This window comes from Monopterus albus, unplaced genomic scaffold, assembly GCF_001952655.1.
Source record: "Monopterus albus unplaced genomic scaffold, M_albus_1.0 scaffold2.1, whole genome shotgun sequence".
NCBI lineage: Eukaryota > Metazoa > Chordata > Actinopteri > Synbranchiformes > Synbranchidae > Monopterus > Monopterus albus.
This window is the reverse complement of record NW_018127882.1, coordinates 287,262-307,125: the sequence shown is the minus strand read 5'-3', so window position 1 is coordinate 307,125 and position 19,864 is coordinate 287,262. Positions and strand designations below refer to the sequence as shown.

Below are 19,864 nucleotides of genomic sequence, written 5' to 3'. Positions count from 1 at the left end.
GTGCAGGGCTCACGAGTTGGAATGATATGATCCAATCTAGGGGGTGTGTGATATTAAATAGCTCTTCGGGCCTTAAATTTTAAACTATATTTCTATATAAACTGTATACTATATGTTGATCGTGCAATGACAGACAGATGTCAGTGATGTAAAAACTGAGCAAAATACATTTTTTAAAATGTATGCACTGTGCATAGAGGATCACGGCTGCAGGCGACACTGATAGGGCCTCTGATAAATTGAAAGTTTCAACTGACAGTTCTTGCAATTTATCTTAAGGAGGACATGACACTGTACCATGCCACCAACATGGTTAAAAACTCCCATCCAGAAATGTGTTCCAACCTCTACTGTAGAGTCTGCCACTCGTTACAGAAAAAATGGCTTCTCCTGCAACTTCTGAAAAAAAGTCAGTCTGACAGAAAGTGGGTGGTTTATAAATCATTCCACACCAACTATTTAAAAACACAGACATGTGGGTGTAAAGGAAAAACATTTAGTTATCAATATATAGCAAAATATTATGCTATTGTTCCACCATTAAAATGCTCAGTGGAAAACATGCTGAGTATTTTATCTTTTATGCCAAACGCTGACAGTTTCTCTATATCACAGCTAAATCAAAAAAAGTAGCTGCACCATATTCCAGTTTTAAAAAGACACCTTTGTCTTCACTCCTCCGGTTTAATTAGATGCCGGTGTTAGGTCTACCTCTGCACTGAGTTGAAGGTTTGGTTCACTGCAGGTGTTTCAATCAGCGAGTGAGATGGCAGAACATCAGTGATGCTCTCCCTAGTTGACAACAACCGAGCGCACAGCGAGGGCGCTACAAAACGCCGATCATGTCTCCTCTGCTGCTGTGCCAGCCTTGGCTGGGCCCATCAAGAGTGGGACACACATTAAATATTAACTTAATTGGTCCCGGCAGAGCCCTGCTAACATACGGCAAAGATCAGACAGAAATGTCACTGTTTCCCCAGAGCCCCCGCACACTTAGGATCAAAGACAATAACACTGGTTCTAATCAGCTGTAATTGGGAGATAAGAGATTGCCTGATACCGTGTGCATGCATGTGTGCATGCTTGTATGTATCTGTCATTCTCGCTGATGGAGGCTTGTGAAACAGACTGACAGCTCATGATGGGACTGGAGAAAAAAACCCAGCATCCTTTTAGTTGATACAGTTCTTCCTGACATTGAACAGCCAACAGAAAGGCAGAGAAATGCCTTTTTCTGTTCTGTTTTTCATCTCCCATCAAAAGTACAGCCTTTTTAATGCATGAAAAGTTGACTTCTTGTCTCAAAAACAGTGCAGTGCCTTGGCAGGCTGCAAGTGCTGTCAGGAAATTCATGTGCTGAGGGTGTACTGTACTGTACATCAACACAAAAATAAAAAAAGATGCTGCAGTGTCACTCCACTGTACCATACCACCTACTGCTACAGCGCTTCTCCACTCTTACACACTACACTTAACTCTGATTGTAGCCATAGTCAATGTCTATTCATAAATGGTGCATTTTAAAGATAGTGATTAGTGATTAGTCTGAACCTCTCCAGGGAAGTTTAATCTCCACTCAAAGTGGTTAATGTACTTGCTAAATGAACTGCTCCCTCTATAATAGCACCATGAGCAGCCTGAAGTTGGGATTACAAAACAGTATGGGCCATGTTCTAAATCACTCACTAAAAACTACAAAACCCTGGAGACATCGTGGCTTACCACAGGACCAGGTTGTGTGAGAGACAGGGAGTTAATGCACTCGAGGGTGTCGAGGGAGCTGCAGAGTATGGCAGCACAAGTGCTGGAGTCAACAAGCTCAGATGTCCTTTTCCTGGCTAAGAGAGTGGGAGAATAGCAGAACAAGAGCTAGCCAGAGGGAGCGACAGAGCGAGAGAGAGAAAGAGTTTTTGTGCACCAGCAGCCTTCCTGCATCCAACACAGGACAAACAAGGTCATTTCAGCAGTCACACTGCAGCAAAACACCACTGGGTCACCTGATCATCTGAATATATAAAAAGTGTCCTATCATTAGAACTGCTTTGATAAGAAGTAAACAAAGAAGGTTTACATCCTGTATGCTACATTTTTTTCTACAGACGAGCTTCAAAACTGACTTGTTTTCATGCAATTGCTGTCAGAAACAGAAGAAGATAGCAGATAGCAACTGACCCACAAAGACAGATGTAACCTAAGTGAGGTTCCAGTAATTCCTAGTGCACAGTTATACCCTCCGCACCCTCCTCAGTTCTCTCTTCAGCTCCCTGAATGTGCTAATTTCAACATGAAACCCCCATTGCCTTTCATTGTTTCTGTGCCACAGTTATCCATAGATTGTGCTGGTGGTGTTCCTCTGCACAAGAAGGTCAGCCATTACAGCCAGCAAAGAGGACTTGAGTGGGAAGTGGCACTTGTGGCTGTGGGTGGTGTCAGACGAAAAGGAACAGCTTAGAGAGAGAAAGAGAGGTGTGGGGAGAGAGAGAGAGAGGAGCACAGGGGTTGCTGGGAAAAGATTGGGACAGGCTCTCCTTTTAATTTACTAATTAACCATGCAAATGAAATCTTAACAGGCTACTCAGAAGCAGTCCTCAGGGGAGGGAGGACGGTATTAGTGCTTGATTATACTGCGTCCATGTGGAGAGCAAAAAAAAGTGAAATATGCTGTTGAACAAAGTGATGGGAAACTTCTTGCTCTCAGCAGCTAAGCAGAACCACTGACAGCATGAAAGGGATAAAACATTTTTGTAGACACACACACACACACACAAAATACACAGGGATCATACAGCATACCATGATTAACTTGGACATACAGTACACATTAATTTTGTAGACCCAGTGGGGTACATCAGCTTCACAAATCACACCCTTGAACTGCAAATAATGTAATCGGGCCTGCAATGTTGTTCAATTTACCATGTCTACACTTATATCCTACATGTCTGTGCTGATTCCTACTAACCTTCCAATGTGACAAACAATGCTATTACACATAATAGTCTACCCATCACTCAGCTGGTGTGAAACCGCCTGATCCATGCAATCTCAGGCCTGAGAAACTGCCAGCCAAACAGAATAACTGGCACTGCTACATTTGTCACAATTCACCTTGAAGACATCCTGCGTGTCGTCCATGCAGTACACTCTGATGTTGTACTCCAGTGTGGAGCAGTAAGCGTCGGAGAAGAGCACCAGCCTCAGGCGCTTGGCAGCGCCCATGTGCAGGGACTCTCCCACCAGGCCGAAGGTGCCCAGCTGCTCCGAGAACAGTCGGCACGTCTCAGCCTCAAGCTGGCAGTAATAGGGCTCCGACACCAGTTCCTCCCCCATGAGCAGGACGTCCTGGGGGAGGCGAGGAAGAGAAAATAAACAAGGTGTGGATGGAAGGTCAAGCACCCAATTTATGTAGGAGGGAAGGGTAATATATTTGCCATGGTACCTGATGTGTGTATGTGTGTTTGTAAAAGGGCTGTTAGTGAAGTAGGTGCAGTAGCAAGGCCCAAAACTATTCTTCGCTGTGTGACAAACATCTAAGCTAAAGGTCTTTAAGGTAATGTTTAGATCAGGAACAAAGGAAATACTTTGTTCATGCTTTAAATTCCCATTTCACCACAGTACACTTACTTTATGCAGACAAAGGTACACATTCCCTCATACAAGGACACATATCCTATATAACAACATCAGTTTACTTAATAATGCATGAATGAGGTACTCAACTGACATGAAAGAGAACTCAAATAGATTCTGGCAAGAACAGATGGTTCTGGAGGAAAAAAAAAACACAAAACTAAGACTGGAGGTACAGTAAATATTGGATTATCAGGATTCCCAGAATTTCCTTCATCCTTTGAGATTTGTTTAAAAAAGCTGAATACAATTTGCCAATTTAAATGCAAAACCCTGTTGCCTGATGTAGAAGAGTGTTAAAAATGCCAACAGGCAGTAGAAAGAATTAACTGGTACTTTAATTTGCCAAAGAGAGAAAAAAGGGACAGATTTAAACATGTCAGAGAAGCAACGTGTTGCATTTTGCTTGCTTTTTTGCAGAGCTAAAGTACTATGTCACCACTGCATCTCTAAGATGATGGACTCACAAAAGTATCCCAGAACAAGATAGTTTTATGATAAGATTCCACCGCTCTCTAAGCTAATCTGATGGGGCAAACTGACCCAGAGTGACAACGTTTTCTCTAAAAACCTATCATGTCAGTTGACTGACTCGTCCCATTAGCCAAGCAAGATGAAGAGCACATTCTGCCTGGCAAACGCCCAGCGAGCCCCTCTACATCAATAAAATTAGTATTGACACAATTCATTTGCTATGTAACCACAATGGAGTTACTTTTTCATCATCTTAATACATTTATTTCTTTGCAGCGGAGCAGAGAGTGAGGTGGCTCAATTACGCCGCTGAGCGCTCACTCTACTGGTAATTCATTTCCCTTACTCCTCCTCTTTGTCCATTTTCACCATCCCACTACTCCACATCTCTCTCTTCTTCCCCAAGTCATATGCTGTGTGACCAATCTCCCACTCTTTCTAATCATTGCATTTTAATCATCTACATCATCTACTTATCCTCTCTGCCTTCCTCTGTCTTCTTTCTTTCATTTTCCTTCTCTCCAGACCCTGTAGTTGTTTCTCATTCCCTCGTCGACCTGGCACCTTTTTCCTTTGGTGGCCACACAGTCCAGCCACTGGGCTATATTTGGTCCAGCTGATGATTAAAAGTGCTGGTCTAACCTCTGCCTCAGACAGGCCAATCCATCCAACAGACACCCCTTCGCCACCACACATGAGAAGGCTGAATAATTTATGCGCAATATCGAACATGAAAGAAGACCTACTCACACTCCAAAACTCACCAGTACCCTTTCCAATCTCTATGGATTGTGGAGATGAGTATACCACCCTAAAACACATTTGTTTGCAATGTGTGTATGTGTATTTCCAACTCTATATTTTTGGAGTTTGGCAGTTCTGATTACTTTAAATTTTTATGGATAGAACGATTTGGAGGGAAGTCTGTAATTGGAATGGTCAAGAAGCACTCGGAAGAGAGAGAAGAGTTCTCTGAGGATCAGACATTTGCTTAGAGAATTTCTGTTTTGAGAAATGTGTTACTGAACCTCTTGAGCTACAGAAAGTTTGTGCTTCCAGGCTTTTGTTCAAGCCAATGAGAAAACAGTTGATCCCCATAAAATTTAAACACTATAGAGTGAATAAGTGCAGTACCAGAACTACCTGTGCAACACAGTATTGAGTGCTTTCCAGAACGAGTCTGAAGTCACTGCAACACAGTATTGAGTGCTTTCCAGAACAAGTCTGAAGTCACTGCTGAGCAGGTCTGAGCAGGTTTGTACTTGGTGATCTCAGTTTACAATTTCACTTTACAACTTTGTCCATCTGCAGAAGATTTGTGCTGGAGTTATAGCACTGTCTCACCTCCCAAGCTCCCTCGTAGTTCTGCTTCTTGAGACGGATGGCCCAGTTATCAAGGCAGGCGTCAGAGCAGTGGTCCATGCTGAGGATAACTGGCCGGCTGAGGACCACCCCTGGAGGGCCACAACTCACAACGGGGCTGAGCAGGGTCTGGCAGCCAGCCAGTGGTAACCTACACCGGGGAGAGATGAAAGAGAGGGGAATGAATCAAGATGAAGTGCTTTTACTTATGAAGTTATTAGTGAGAATTTATTGGTCTCTTGTAAGCAGGATGTGATAGTGTCACCTCTGCAAATTATCTTGCAGCTGTAACGGAAAATAATGAAAGCCTGCTGGACTCACTGACTAGCTGCGTCAAGTTGTGATAACTGAGTAATAACATAACACTATAACAGCATGCTACTATCACTGCGCCTTCAGAGGCTGGATGCACTAAGCCAGATAAACAGTGTTTTCCAAACAATTCATTTAACTTAAATACCGCACATCCTGGTAAAAGGCTACATTATTTATTTACATCTCTCCACAGTCCTGGCACAGACTCTTAAGCCTTTCCTAATGGAACAGTAGACCATCAAAACAAACAGCCTAGTGGCATCCAGGGAAGACTGCCAGTTAGGCACTGTTAAAGAGACCCACCTTAAATCTTCCTTCCTCTGAACAGTGAGATAAATCTCATAGATCTTTCCTCTGGGGATGGCTTCGGGAGGAATAAGTAGACTGATTCCTAATGCAAATAACAACAAAACAACAGCAACAGTCTTATTTGTACTGACTGAACAATGCTTTTGTAATTCCATAAAAGGAAGTCAGCTGCAAAAACAGAAAAACGATCTGTTCTGAAGGTCAGTGGCAGCATCTGTCAGGTACAGGGGATGCAAAGCTCTGCTGAGGCGCCACACGTCACCACAATCAACAATTAGCTAAGACAAAAGCACACACTGCGTTGTGGTTTAAATGTCCCCCATCTGTCACCAAGTATGGAGACCATGCAACAGACTCTACTCAAGGAAATTGTTCTTTGTCAGGGGAGTGTAGGAATGCAGCTCGGAGTTATTGAGGTAGCCTGAGTGTTGTGGCATTTGAGTTGTGACTGTCACACCAAAAATCACCCACTTAGAACCCTATGTAAATTGTAGTACAAACAGTAGTGACTGTGAGACACAATCTTAACAGTCTGTGGGTTGTAAACTGGGTTTGTTTCATTGTAAAAACATCTGTTTCAATGAGGCGAAGGTGCCTGGATGCTCACAGCCTTGTCTGAATCTATAAACCATGTCTACCGTGTGCCTGCTCTGAAACTGTGCTAAATGACAGCATATCTGCTCTGACTGGATGCATGCAACTGCTTATTTTTTTCTTGTGTTCCAATGAAAAGATGTATGCTAATGTGTGTTTTAGTGTATATAGCTTTGAGTTAATCCATGCATAAAAACTCTGCAAGAGAGCAGATGATTGAGAGAGAGAGAGAGAGAGAGAGAGAGAGAGAGAGAGAGAGAGAGAGAGAGAGTGAGTGTGAGTGATGGCAAGCTCAACACAGAAGAGACCTTTTCTCCCACAAGATCCTGGCGTACTGGCACTGTCATCAGCTAATCTGAACATGCTACAATGAGCCCAGTAAAAACACTGATGTCCAGTACAATTATGCAAGCTCTGTATTCAGCTAATGTGAAAAGGGAAAGCAAAATTGTGGACTAATGATGGTAGACTTTTTATATCTTATCAGACTCATCTTTAATGGACTATTTCTATTCATCTGCCTGTGCTCTTAGCACACAACTGACACTTATGGACAGCAGCTACAAATTCAACCAGCTCAGTCCAATTAGGGGCCTAATTGGAATAATGTGTACTAGGTTTTATTCCAGGAATCTTTCCGAGTACAATGTGTTTGACACACACTCTTCAGTTTATAGTTAGTCATCTCCTCACTGGACTGAAAATTTGTTTTTACTCTTCATGCTGAACAGCACAGATGCAGGTTATTGACACAACATTTCACTCGATCGTGCTTTTTAGATACAGTACAGCCAGGGCAAAAATGTTTTGGATGACTTGGTTTTTGGATTTGTCACTTTTTAGATACATGTCGAAATAAACCTGGGATGCACAATTTCCACCACAACAAGCCTTTCACACATTTGTAGTGTCTCATCCTCCTCCTTATAGCTGTTAGAACTTAATTTGCACCACAGGCAGAAATACAGTTTTTACACTAAACTGTTTTGTAGGGAGCCCTGAAACACTTTTGTATGTGTTATCCTGGTGCAAACCTAATAAGAAACCTACCTGCTATAGAAGAGATTTAAAGGCTGAGTACTCTGGGTTGGTTTCAGTGAGACAGTGAGATGTTCAGGACCCAGCTGCTACTGATAAATTCACCTTGTTAATGCCCAGTCAGAGGCATTAAAGTAGGTGTAATAAAGTTTCTATAAATGTTCTTCTTTATGTATCAGCAATGACATTACAAATAAAGTGGCATTTCCCCAAAGTATTTCCCTGTTTAGTAGCAGATGTTAAATTGTGCAGACGTTTTCTTGTTTGTTGACATGTATAGCAGTAAAGAGAACATCCTACAGGGGATTACTGAAATCTCCCTGCCCTTACACAGTGCAGATTTACAACGCCATGTCTGCTGAAATAATACCTCACTGAAAACTACTCTGCTTTTACTGCCCTACTTTGACATCATAAGAGGTTTGTTGCCTTCTCATCTGAAGAGTTTTCATGAATCACATTTACAAATTTTAACAGGAAGCAGTACACGTATCCATACCAAGATGAAACATCACATCTTGTTGTCTTTTTGTTCTGATCTGTTTTTTTGTTCACACTGACTTACTGCAAATAAACCAAGGGTGGTAATCACAAATTACAAGGTCTATTTCAAATTACAACTAGAGTTCATGTGTCATAAAATGTTAGACGGGTAGAAACAGAACCAAAACAAATCTTTTACTGTAATACTGCTGTAGGGATAGTTACACAGTGATGTGTTGTATAGTGATAACACACTATGATGTGCCAATGAGCATACATGTCATCACATGATTGAACTGTACCAAAGAGATGCAGGTAGAGACAGGACCAAACACCCCTAGTGTGTTGTGTGGCTCATTTAGAAGAAATCAGGTATTTAAAAAAAGGATACCAGTTGGTTCTGATCTGTTTTGCGGTCACACTGCCTGTTAACAGACAAACTAGGAGCTGTAGGTTTGAGGTCGTGAGATGTGTGAAAGCAAAGCAGACCAGCCACAGGATTTTCTGACTGTGGATGTGTGATTTTAGCTAAATATAAAAACTTTACTGTGAAATCCGTCTGTTAAAAAAGTGACCTCCCAACCTGCACAAAATTGACATACAGCTGATATTTATTTAAAAAAAAAATCACTTTCCCTGATATGTCAATGAAAAGGAATTGAAACAGATGTGCTGTTCTACATTACATTTTTTCTACAAATGGATGAAACAATGATGACCCCACACACAGTATCTCTCCCCATAATTTCACATCAGAAAATGGCTTTGTTATGTTTCTGTTTGTCAGTATTTATCTATTGGTGATGTACTGTACGAGAGCAGCTTGCCTTATTTACTAATAATGCCCATAGATTATTTCTTTGTGAGCTCCTTGTTCTCACCGGAGGAGGAGGTTTACAAAGAGCTCACATACTACACACAGATTCAGTAACATGCTGTCATTCAGTTTCTCCACTTGTGCCCAGACATCACCCAAACTGTTCAATGAATGAGTTACCTGTCAGTCAATAGGACTTCATGGTTACAGCTCTTGGTTTGTTTATAAAAAGTGAGTGGAAACATGGACTGCACCAGTCTTTTTATTCTTGGTCCAAGCCAGCTGAGGTGTGAAACACAGAAACCTAAATGAGCCTCAACAAAGAACCCACCTGTGTTTGGTATTGTCAGTCTCCCTCCCAGGAAATTGAAGGTCCCGTAGGAGGTGTTAGTCACATCGCGGGGCAGTGTTTTAAAGTAGCTCTGAGTGGACAACCTGCTCACAAAATCAGCAGGGTCCGGGTTAAGCTTGCCATTGTGTAGAGCGTGCGAGCCGTTGGGCAGTGGTTCCAGCAGCGGCCCGTTGGTCATAGAAAATTTCCCAGTGACATCGTGTCGAGAGCGGAGGGTGCCTTGGTAACTGGTAGTGGTGGTTGTTAGATCCGGCTGAATGGTGAGCAAATGCGAATTCTCTGTTTAAGTAATAAAAAGAAAACAGACAAGAGCAAACGTGTGAATCTCCATGAGTGGCATGCATCACACAGACAGACCTCACACTCTCTGAAGCTGTCGCAACACACAGGGGAAAGTGAAACAATCGCAGGAAGAGACACATGCTGCAGAAAGCACTCACACGCACAGACTCTTGACAATACACAAACACAAATTCCACTCAAAGCCAGTCAATTCCCCTCCCCTCCCTCTGTCTTTTTAGCAACCACACAATCAATTCCAAACAGAGCTCAGATACAGCTTAGCACCCAGAATGTATAAAGGCTTTTTTCATGGTGAATCACAGGCACTGCAACCTAGTTCCCCATCTCCATCCAACTCAGCCAGTTGTATTTCTATTACTCGCTGCTAAACCTCAGAGGCTCCACGCAGGCAGTAAACAGAGTGGGTACATTTCCTGACAATGAGGTGGTGGTGAAACGTAATGTGTCAGGCAGGCAAATAAACAGCTTGTGTGACAGACACACACACACACACACACACACACACACACAAACATACAATATAATACATCTCGCTTAGAAAACAAGCTACTGTAAACACATTCGTACCACCTCCACAACCACAAACAAACAGGATCGGTGGTACAATTAAATGGGTGCTGCGCGTATATGATGGGCAGACTGACAGACCGATGGACGCACAGAGGAGGGTAGAACAAAGAACAGTGTCCTACTGCTGTGGGGGGGAGGCCTGCGTGGCCGTGGCGCCCACACACCTGGCTTGCTGGGCTTGATGCCCATGGGCTGGAAGCCAGTGGTGAGGATGGAGGAGTCCGCCACGTCAGCATCCAGGCCCTCCTTCTTGCGCCGGTACACCAGGACCACCACGATGAGCAGTAAAGTCAGACAGAGGGCGACTGCCACCATGCCCACGTAAAGTGCCACATCCTCAGCCCCACTCACAGCTGCAAGGGGAGAACACAGAGAAACAGAAGAGAGATTATGAATCATGACTATAGAAATTCCTTCAGGTAACACCAACATATGTTGGATGTTTGTGTGGCAGGTTAATATATGTGAATGTTCTTTCCCTCCCCTCTCTTCTTCTCCAAGCACACAGAGACAGCAGTAAAATGAAGGATTTGCTTAAGAAATTCTAACACCTCTCATTGAATGTTTGTCTCTCTCTCTAGCTCAAACGCATGGGGGCATCTTTCTCTCAAAAGTACAGTATGAAGAAGACAGCTAAGCCCAAACATCAGTGTGTGTACATTTGTGGGTATGTATCGTGTGTGTGTGTCTTGCAGGAGAATAGGATTTGCTGTCTCCCCGTGCTGGGGGAATTTGGTGGTGGTGGAGGTGGAGGATGCTCCTGGGGTCTTTGTGGAGGGCCATTGTCCCAGGGAGCTACGGGGGCGTAGCGCTGTCAACTGAACACAGTCAAGGAGGGGACGCACTGAGCAGCACAACTTTGAGGGATGGAGAACAATGGCAAAGGTTAGAGTGCTGCAGGCTGTCGCCTGGTGAGTTGACAACAAAAGGAGGAGGGCAGAAACAAGAAGAGAAGAACAAATGTTCAAGAAATAAAAATCAGAATTAAAGGAGGACAAAAGATGCACAGAGCATGTGACTGGCAGCATCTCAGCAATGAGCAGCAATAACAAATTGACAAAATGTGTCAAAATCAACTTGATTATCATAAAAAAAAAACCCAACATATTTTAGATGAATATCTCCAAACCATCACTGTGCTTTCCCAGCACTTTATAATCCTACTGCTTGACAGGAATTGGAAGCACCGATATGACAGGTTTTAATTGGTGTTAGTAAATCTGTGACATGAGAATAGCACAATTAAATTAGCAGAGTACTAACAGTTAAATTAAAAAAAAAAAAATAAAAATGGTCAAAAAGTATTTCTCGCTCTGTGTCTGATTCTCATCTCTATTCATCTCTTCTCATCCATTTGTCCTTGCTTTCTCCTTTTGCCTTGAAAAATCCATTTCATCGGACAAAGCTGCCTGACATACCCAAGTCTTTAAGAGAAATGCCAGAATCTATTTCATGGGTGATTATCTCAGTACAATCTGATACCTTAAGTAGCAGGATTATATGCAGCCAAGCTCTATGGCGGTCCTTCGTAATGCCACAGATCTCTTGACATGTAATCAATTGTGAATGACTGGCTGAAGATAAAACCACAATCGCCTCTTTTGTTCTTGGCATTACATGTGGCACGTCTACACAGAACATACCTCTGACACAAAGAGTCCTCCACCTCTTATTTTGACCATTTACCTGCCTGTGCCTTTCTCCTTTGCTTCCCCTCTCCGTCTCTGTCTCCTCAGGGAAGCATAGAGGTGCTTAACAGTAAGAAGCCTGGCTAAACCTTTACACCTTCCACAATGAGCTCAAAAAAAGGGGGAGAGGCTATGGCGGAACCTCTCATTAAAGTTCCTAAATCCAATTGTCTCGGTGAGTCAAAGGCCAGATAAGGCTGTGATATTTGGACTTCTACTGCTGCAGTCTAATGAGAGATGTGCTCCCTGACTAAAGACAAAACAACACCCATCAGCAAGGAGACAGGCCAACTGGGTTCTGCTGATTGGGTAAACATAGCCTTAGATCGGCCAGTTGCTGTTTACTTTCTTAGGGCAAACCAAAGGCACCTAGCTAACCTCAGATGCAAAGATCCACTATCTCTACACTTTCTTTTCCACTGCTCCACACCATTCCGGCACCCAGACAATAAAGTCAGTAAATCAGACAACTCTCTCTCTCTCGCTTTCTTCCTCTCTCTCCCTCTATTCTGTCTGTAATCTCTGGTGGCTTATCGAAGCATCACTCAGTGAAGTTTTATCTGACCCACCAGGTGTCACAGCGAACCGATCCCCATGCCAACTACATCCCTGACCAGCAACTGCTCTCAGCTCCTCCTGGCCCTGCTCATTGATTTTCATGATGCCGGCCAATAATTGAAAGGACATCCATCACACTTTAATTGACATAGCTAATCAGGTTTTATAATTGGATGGGCTTTACTTTAGTTCCCCCCCCCCCACAACCGGCTTTTCTTTGGCCCCCCCCCCCCAACATGCCCTCTCTTTTTCCATATACACACACACACACACACACCCTACCAATTACCACTTCCTTTCTGTGGCCAACACTCCATCGTTCATTTCCACTTGACGTAATTGCTGGCTAAGAACGTTTGATTCTTTCTGTGTGTGACCTCTTCTTGTGATTGACACTCACCTGTGGATAATCTGTGGATGTGAAGAGCTATTTTCAGATTTGACCCCAGGCCAGTCTGTGTTTATTCCTTTCTCCCTGAGCTTTCAGTCCGGGTCCTCAGACTCGCTTCAGGGCTGGCTAGTTAGAGATCAGTTTCTGACTTGAGATGGGGTGGTACAGACTTATAATTCATCTACTCTGAGACAATGTACTTGGCTCCTGTTGACGTTTGGACTCTTGCTGCATTGGCAGTCAGCACAATGCCCTGAACCCGATAGTCCTCACTTCACTTTGCCTGCTCCTTTCTCTCTTCAGTGTTGATAAATAAAAGCTCTGCAGCCTCCTGCACATCTTCCCTGGGCATTTATCAAGAGACCCAAGAATATATTTCATCCCATGGCCAATCCTAGTCACTCGCCCGAAGACGAATAACGCTAGAGTTCTTAAGGTCATGGAAATATGGCCACTAAAACTCTCAAAGTGAACGTGACCATTACTATCTCCACAATACAGTCGTCCCATCCCTCAGTGAGTCCTGGTGAAATATAGCCCAAAATAAATGTTCAGCCATTTTTCACGCAGCCTGTGACCCCTCTCTGACAAACAAGCCCATGACGAAAACACCAGCCACTTTCCAACTAAATTAGCCCCAAAACAACACGAGCTAAAGACAGATTTGATGGGTTTTGCACGATCATTTGTGACACCTCTAAAACAGGATGCTGCTGCAAATTAAGTTCATTACCTTCATTATGAACATTAAGCCAAATAATTGTTTTCATGTTCTCCTAATTTTCTGTGCCGGAGAATATGAGCGCTATTATTTTTCACACTATCCTTTTTGTGTCCTCTAACACCTGTCTCCTGTCTGCATTTTTGGCTCTGGCGTGCTGCCAGCGTTTTTATTATTTCCCTGCACAGATTTTGCATAGCTTCATCTTGTGCTTCACTTGTTTGCTTTATGGAAATGATCCTGTTTGGATCATATCTGTTTATTTTAGAGCTGTAAAATAAAGCTCGGTGCTACACACTGATATGCAATACCAAAAAGAACAACCTCATCTAATGTCTTCCATTTCTGTCTAAATGGAGAAGATTGGAGATGTTTGTGAGGTCCTCAGACAGAGGACATCTTTTGGTGCACTGTAACTACAGCTCACTCTGCAGTCACACTGTTTGATTACACTGGAGGAGAAGGGTGTCTTTTGTTTCAGGAGGAAGTTTTCCATCTCAGCTAATAGCCTGCAGACATGGTTGAAGTATGGGAGTTGCTGACAAGCCAAAACCATCTTGCTATTTTGCTTATTATAATACTTCACACAGCAATTGTCTGTGGAAACACATCTGCTGGGAGCAGATTGGGGCTCGCATTCTTCAGAGACCTGCGCTCTGCTCTGTACTGCACTGTCAGTGTAAATACTGAGTGACTCTGTGCGCGCGCGTGTGTGTGTGTATGTCAAACAATGACTGGCATCTTTGTGTATATATCTTGCCTCTCTGAGGAGGAGCTGCTGACCTTTGATGATGGGCTGACTGAACTCCCTGGTTCACTGCACCAGCCAAACTCAGCTACTGGTTTACACATGCGTGCACACCCATTTAGATGTAGTGCCAACACACATGCACAATGCAACATTCACATACAGATATTCTGAGGCCCTATCCATCCTCTGTTGAGCGTGCATTGGGTCATCTGATGTGATCAATCTGGTCAATTGGTGTATTATACATAATTCTGTTTAATAATACACTGAGCCATGTCGACTGAATGCCCATTAAAACTCAGTGTTTACCATGCAGATCAGTCAATGAGGGCACTATTTGTAATGTGTTCTCTATGAGACCTCACCCTGAGACTCATCATCTCTCCACGGGAATCTAATATCTTTCCATCTTTGATATCTGTATGGAGCGAGAGAGCTCTCCCTTCATGCCCATTTGGTCATCATCAGACCCTGTGGTGTCACTTTCCCCTCAGCTGCCAGATGGATGAGCTTTGTGCTTTCTAATCTTGACAGCACGTGCCCATTAATGTGGAGTGGCCAACACAGAAATGGCTGTTTAAAAAAAAAAAAAACACATTTATCCACCAACATATAGCATGTGAACAAAATAAGCACAAATGCACATTAGGAAGAAGCATAGCACACATGCACACCAGCCAAGTGTGTTTTCATGCCTGGTTTGACCTGGGACACTTTATCTGGCAGGTTGTGTTTTTATCGACAGAGAGATGGTTTAACTCTCGGCTCTATTAACAGGTCAGAGAGCACCACAGTCCCGGCGCAGGTGAGAGACTGTATCTTAACAATGAGTGTCAGACAAGTATTAATTAAAACCGACGGTCTAAAAAGGTCACACCAGCAGTGGTCCGCATATGAGATTGATCTAATGAGGATCTAATGAGTTGGACAGGTTTCATTTATAAATAATCTAACACAAGAAGCTGACGCCATAAAGAGGAATGACTTTTTTGACCTGATAAAAAGGACAAATCATGCTAATTCTGCCAAAACAAAAAGCATGATGAGAAAAGCTGCTCCATCACAAGTCTTGAATCAGTTTTCCACTTTGACCTTGACAGTGTCTAATGTATATTCTATAGCACTCAAATGTTGAACACATTTATTGATTTTAAAATGCTCCTTTGCAACTCACCAACTCACGCTTAATAAGAAAATATATACAGCATATTAACTAAACTGCATTCTACTGATCCTGTTGCAGGCAAGTTGTTAAAGTATACCTTGTGCTACTGTATCTGTTCTATTACTCCACAATGATAAACAGTTGAAAGGATGGTTTGCAGCATGTGGGCGGCAGTGCACTCACTCTGTGGGCATTGTTCGTTGGTACAGTTGAGAGACTGGAGGTCAAGCCCCTGGCAGTCTTTGCCCCCAGTGCCAGGTGAGGGCTGGGTGCACTCTCGGCTCCTCCACATTGAACAATCTGCGCCGCACGCCGACCACTTGCTCCACTCGCTCCAGCCTCCATCTACTGCAAACACACAGAATAAAACTCATGTGAGCACATGCACAGGAGCATAAACTCAAACTGATTCACTTCAAAACACTTGTATTTGAGCTCATAGGGGAGAATTATTGATTGGAAAACATGCCAAACAGTTTCAGTAAAACAAGCTCTAACCTCTTTTTACAAATAGTGGACATGGTGAAGTTCAGATGCAACGATGGTGTAAATGCAATGGTGCATTTGCGTGTGAGACAACAACAACAGGTAAAATACTCTGTTGCCATTCTGTGCAAATTCGCTTGCTCTAAAATGGAAACCTGGTATGGAAAGCATTATAAAGACATGCAAATCCAGTTGCACACACTCAAATCCAGCAGATGCACAGGGAAACCTAGGCGTGTAAAACAGCTGAGGAGAGCCATGTCTCTATTCTACTTTCTTTGTTTATTTTCAACATGAAAATCAGATGCAACTAAGCTAAACCAGCCTGGTATGAGGGTGCTGTGGTATGTTCTGTGTGGCCCAGAAGACCCAGCTGTCATCAAACCAAATCTGTACAGGGTTAGGAAACTGAACCCGAGTATAATGTTAAATATGCAACCATATGCAAATATCTCTATTTAAAACTTATTGTTTTGTGAGAAAAAACAAATCTGTGTTGGTTTGATTTCTTTGTCAAACAAGCTGTTACTGTGGCAACAGCATTACCCTACAGCGCATTTGAATATAAAACAATGCAGATGGTCTTACTCTGAACAAAGATGAAGGTTCATTACACCTGCAGCCTAACCATAACTTCAAACACGCCACCATCAGCACACGTAAAGTGAAACTAATGGAAATAGCTCTGAGTGTGTCCCACTGTAAGAAATATCAACAGCTTCACCACACACTTAGAGGCACTTAGAGGGAGGGCGTTTCACAATGGTGGGGGTAACTCAGCCGGCGGGGGGGGGCACTGACACAGTGCCAGGCCTGGGGAAGGTTACCATAGGGCTAATGGGAAAAAGAGCAGTAATGAGCTCTCATGGGGAAAAACTGTACTGTCTTGCTCTCTCTCTCTCTCCCAAGTGTAAGGGTGAAGGGGACTAGATGAGACTCACTAGAGCTTCATACACACACACACCCACACACAGTACATGCACAGCACTTTGACAGCAGCAGCCCTTCTCTTGACTGACCTAAGGCCAAGGAAACCTTAGTGCTCATTAATCCTTGCAATAAAGAGTTCAAGGGGCATGACCCACAAAGAGCAGGTCTGACCTGTTGAAGGTCAGAGGCTTTGGTTAATAAAACATAAGCAAGATGCTGAGATGCTATTCGGGGCGGGAAACCTATTGCATTATTGTGTAACTGTAGCAGGTAATGATTTTATTTGGTTTTAGAGCCAGTCCCCAGTTGGAAAACCAGCCAAAAGCTGCTGTGAGCACATTGGACTATAGACACAGGTGTGTGAGTTAGACCCTGCTCCCACACAAGTCACAAGTCTGCATGCTTGTATGTGTGCGTCCTCAAGTGTTTTTGTGTGTGTGGTGGGATGCTGACACAGCTCGAGCCTCTTAGCAGTCAGATCCATTTGGCAGCGAGAGCAGAACCAATCAGATAATTGTCCTTGTTTGGCATTGAGTGGACCCATCCGTGGGCCAGTGGGCTGATTATCCAGGCTGGGAATGAGAATGATTGAATAGCGAATTACATCCTAATGAATATATTATGTCACCCCTCAGTTTATCCACACCACTGTGAAATAAAGAGATGAGATCAACATCTGCTCTGATGAGGTGATGAAATTCTACTTCTCTTTTCCACCACAAAGCAAGACTAATGGCCATGGAAATAACATTTTCAAACAAGGAGACTGGAGTGAGAAAAGGGTGCTGCTCATGAGAATGAGGATGAGACAAGCACTGCGACCCGAGGCTGGGAAAAATCAAAGAAAGATGAAGATGCATAAACAATCCCTGATTGCCTGCCTGTCACTAAACATCTGTTGCAGATATTTCAGAAAGAGAAGTGGCTTTTCACAGAAGAAGAGACCAAAGAAATATTTGGACAGCATGAAAGGAATTGAAAAGATAGTAAGAGGCTACACTAAATGGAGTGAAGGAAAAAAGACTGACACTTTCTTTGATTGCCCTTTTTTCAAATTTAAAGCTAAAATCAGAAACAAGCCTCATCCTTTTACTTTTTCAGTGTCCACATAAGAAAATTATTATCCACAGCACAGCTTTCCTTGTTGAAATCCACAGAAAGAGGTTGTTAGCTCTGCTGCAACAGGCACCGCAGCTGATTTTCAATCATGCAGCACCACAGGTTTTAGGTCAGACAAGTCTCTGAGGAGGGACAGTACAATAGCCCAGTGGCAAGCCCCCATTTGGACATGTTGTCAAGGGGAGAAGCAAAAGGAACCAACCATTCTTTACTGGTGATGGACACAGTCTGGGATCACCGGACCCCTGTGGTTTCTGTGTCCTTGAGGGGGAACACGAGGAAGTAAACAAGTACCACTGCGACCAGCAGGCTGGTCCTCTGCTCCCACTGTCCTGTCAACACACATGTGTGCAAAGTAACCACCCCAAAGAGCACTGTTCAAAGGCTGATAGAGAAAAAGCCACAGGAAACCACAGATCCTCGCAGGGGGTGGACAGCTAAGCCACAGAGATGGGTGATGCAACAGGGATTAATCATCAAATCATCTTTAATTCTGACTTTAGCGTGAAATCAATAACTGAATAAAGCAGAGTCTACTCTCTGATCTTGACTAAACCACTAGAACAAACCAAGCAGAGTGAATGAGATATGCAGAGGGAAAGCCAAACAAATGGCACCAAATGATTAAAAACAGAGCTGATGCAAGGCTGTCACCAGATGGCAACTGTCTTTTTACAGTGAAATAATGCGCTTTTCTGTAACAATTATTAGCCACAGCCTTTATTTATCCCTCGGATAAAATGTGGAGTCTCCTGAACAATCTCTGATAATATCCAGACACACATGAAATCTTATTTCCTCAGCAGAAGTAGACACTTGCTTGCAGTGCAGACAGTAGACATATGGGTGTTAACTTGCACATGTACAGTACAAAACATACATGCACAGACACAAAAGCACACATGCACAAACACACCAGCCCCGAGTCTATTTATTTTCCATCTAGCAGAATTTTCATGACTCCTCTGGCAAGCCTGAGGGATCAGTATAATATTTAAATAATTCACACGAGTAAGGAATCTCTTCAGGTTGTTTGCTGTTCTCCAACACATCAGGCAACAGTTCAATTCATTTGTGTGAGGCAGGTGTCAGCGTAACATTTCCAGAACTGGGCACTATTTACTGTTGGCTCTGGTAGTGTGTCTTTGTCAGAAATGTTGGTGTGATCTGACATTTTGCCTCGACTGTTGGCTCTGACCACAAGTCAGCGCAGGTCAATGGAAGGGTGAGGGATGGACTGCAGAATTATGTGGGATACTTCAACGGGATATGATGAGATGGAGGCAAAGGAAAATGAGAGGGCACAGAAAGGAAAGAGAAATGGAGATAAGCTCTTGCATAGTTTGGCTGCTCGCTGTCTCGAGTGTTGATCTGCACTGCTCTGAGCCTCAGGCTTTAGCCTCGGCTGCCTCCTCCTCCACAGCTCCTTGTTTCTCTTCCCAGTATGGAGCCCATCTGATCTGCCACACAGGCCTCCGCCAACTCTCATTAAACACTTTGGAGACTTAGACAAAAATACAGATGAGCCTCTCAAATTTCACACTTTCCCAATGAGAGGTGGGAGCTCACATTTAGATACAAGAGTCATCTTGAACAGACGTGGGGAGTTGCTGGTGCTGAACATGCCGTTGTTAGACGATGTCAGTCTGTGGAAGCTCATATGAAAAATGTGTATGGAAATGTGCCTCTGTGGCTGAAGGAATCATGCTACTTTTTAAATGTGGAACAGCACATAGGCATCTGCATTTCAAATAGAAATATCCATCTCTCTCTATATATAAACACAGTATATAGATACATACATATAT

General features: G+C 43.3%; 1 protein-coding gene across 4 annotated transcripts in view; it reads right to left on the bottom strand.

Moving 5' to 3' along the window:
* The window catches only part of unc5a (unc-5 netrin receptor A), a 132,346-nt gene that overhangs the window by 10,807 nt on the left and 101,675 nt on the right, over positions 1–19,864 (bottom strand). For 2 of the 4 annotated variants that reach the window (XM_020595479.1, XM_020595497.1), the window contains 6 exons: positions 15,705–15,869; positions 10,370–10,600; positions 9,354–9,653; positions 6,085–6,172; positions 5,449–5,617; positions 3,109–3,342 (listed from right to left, as the gene is read on the bottom strand). In XM_020595479.1, the coding sequence (XP_020451135.1) occupies positions 3,109–3,342; positions 5,449–5,617; positions 6,085–6,172; positions 9,354–9,653; positions 10,370–10,600; positions 15,705–15,869 (1,187 nt within the window). The remainder of the gene's footprint in view (positions 1–3,108; positions 3,343–5,448; positions 5,618–6,084; positions 6,173–9,353; positions 9,654–10,369; positions 10,601–15,704; positions 15,870–19,864) is intronic. The other 2 variants (XM_020595488.1, XM_020595507.1) reach the window with 1 other exon arrangement.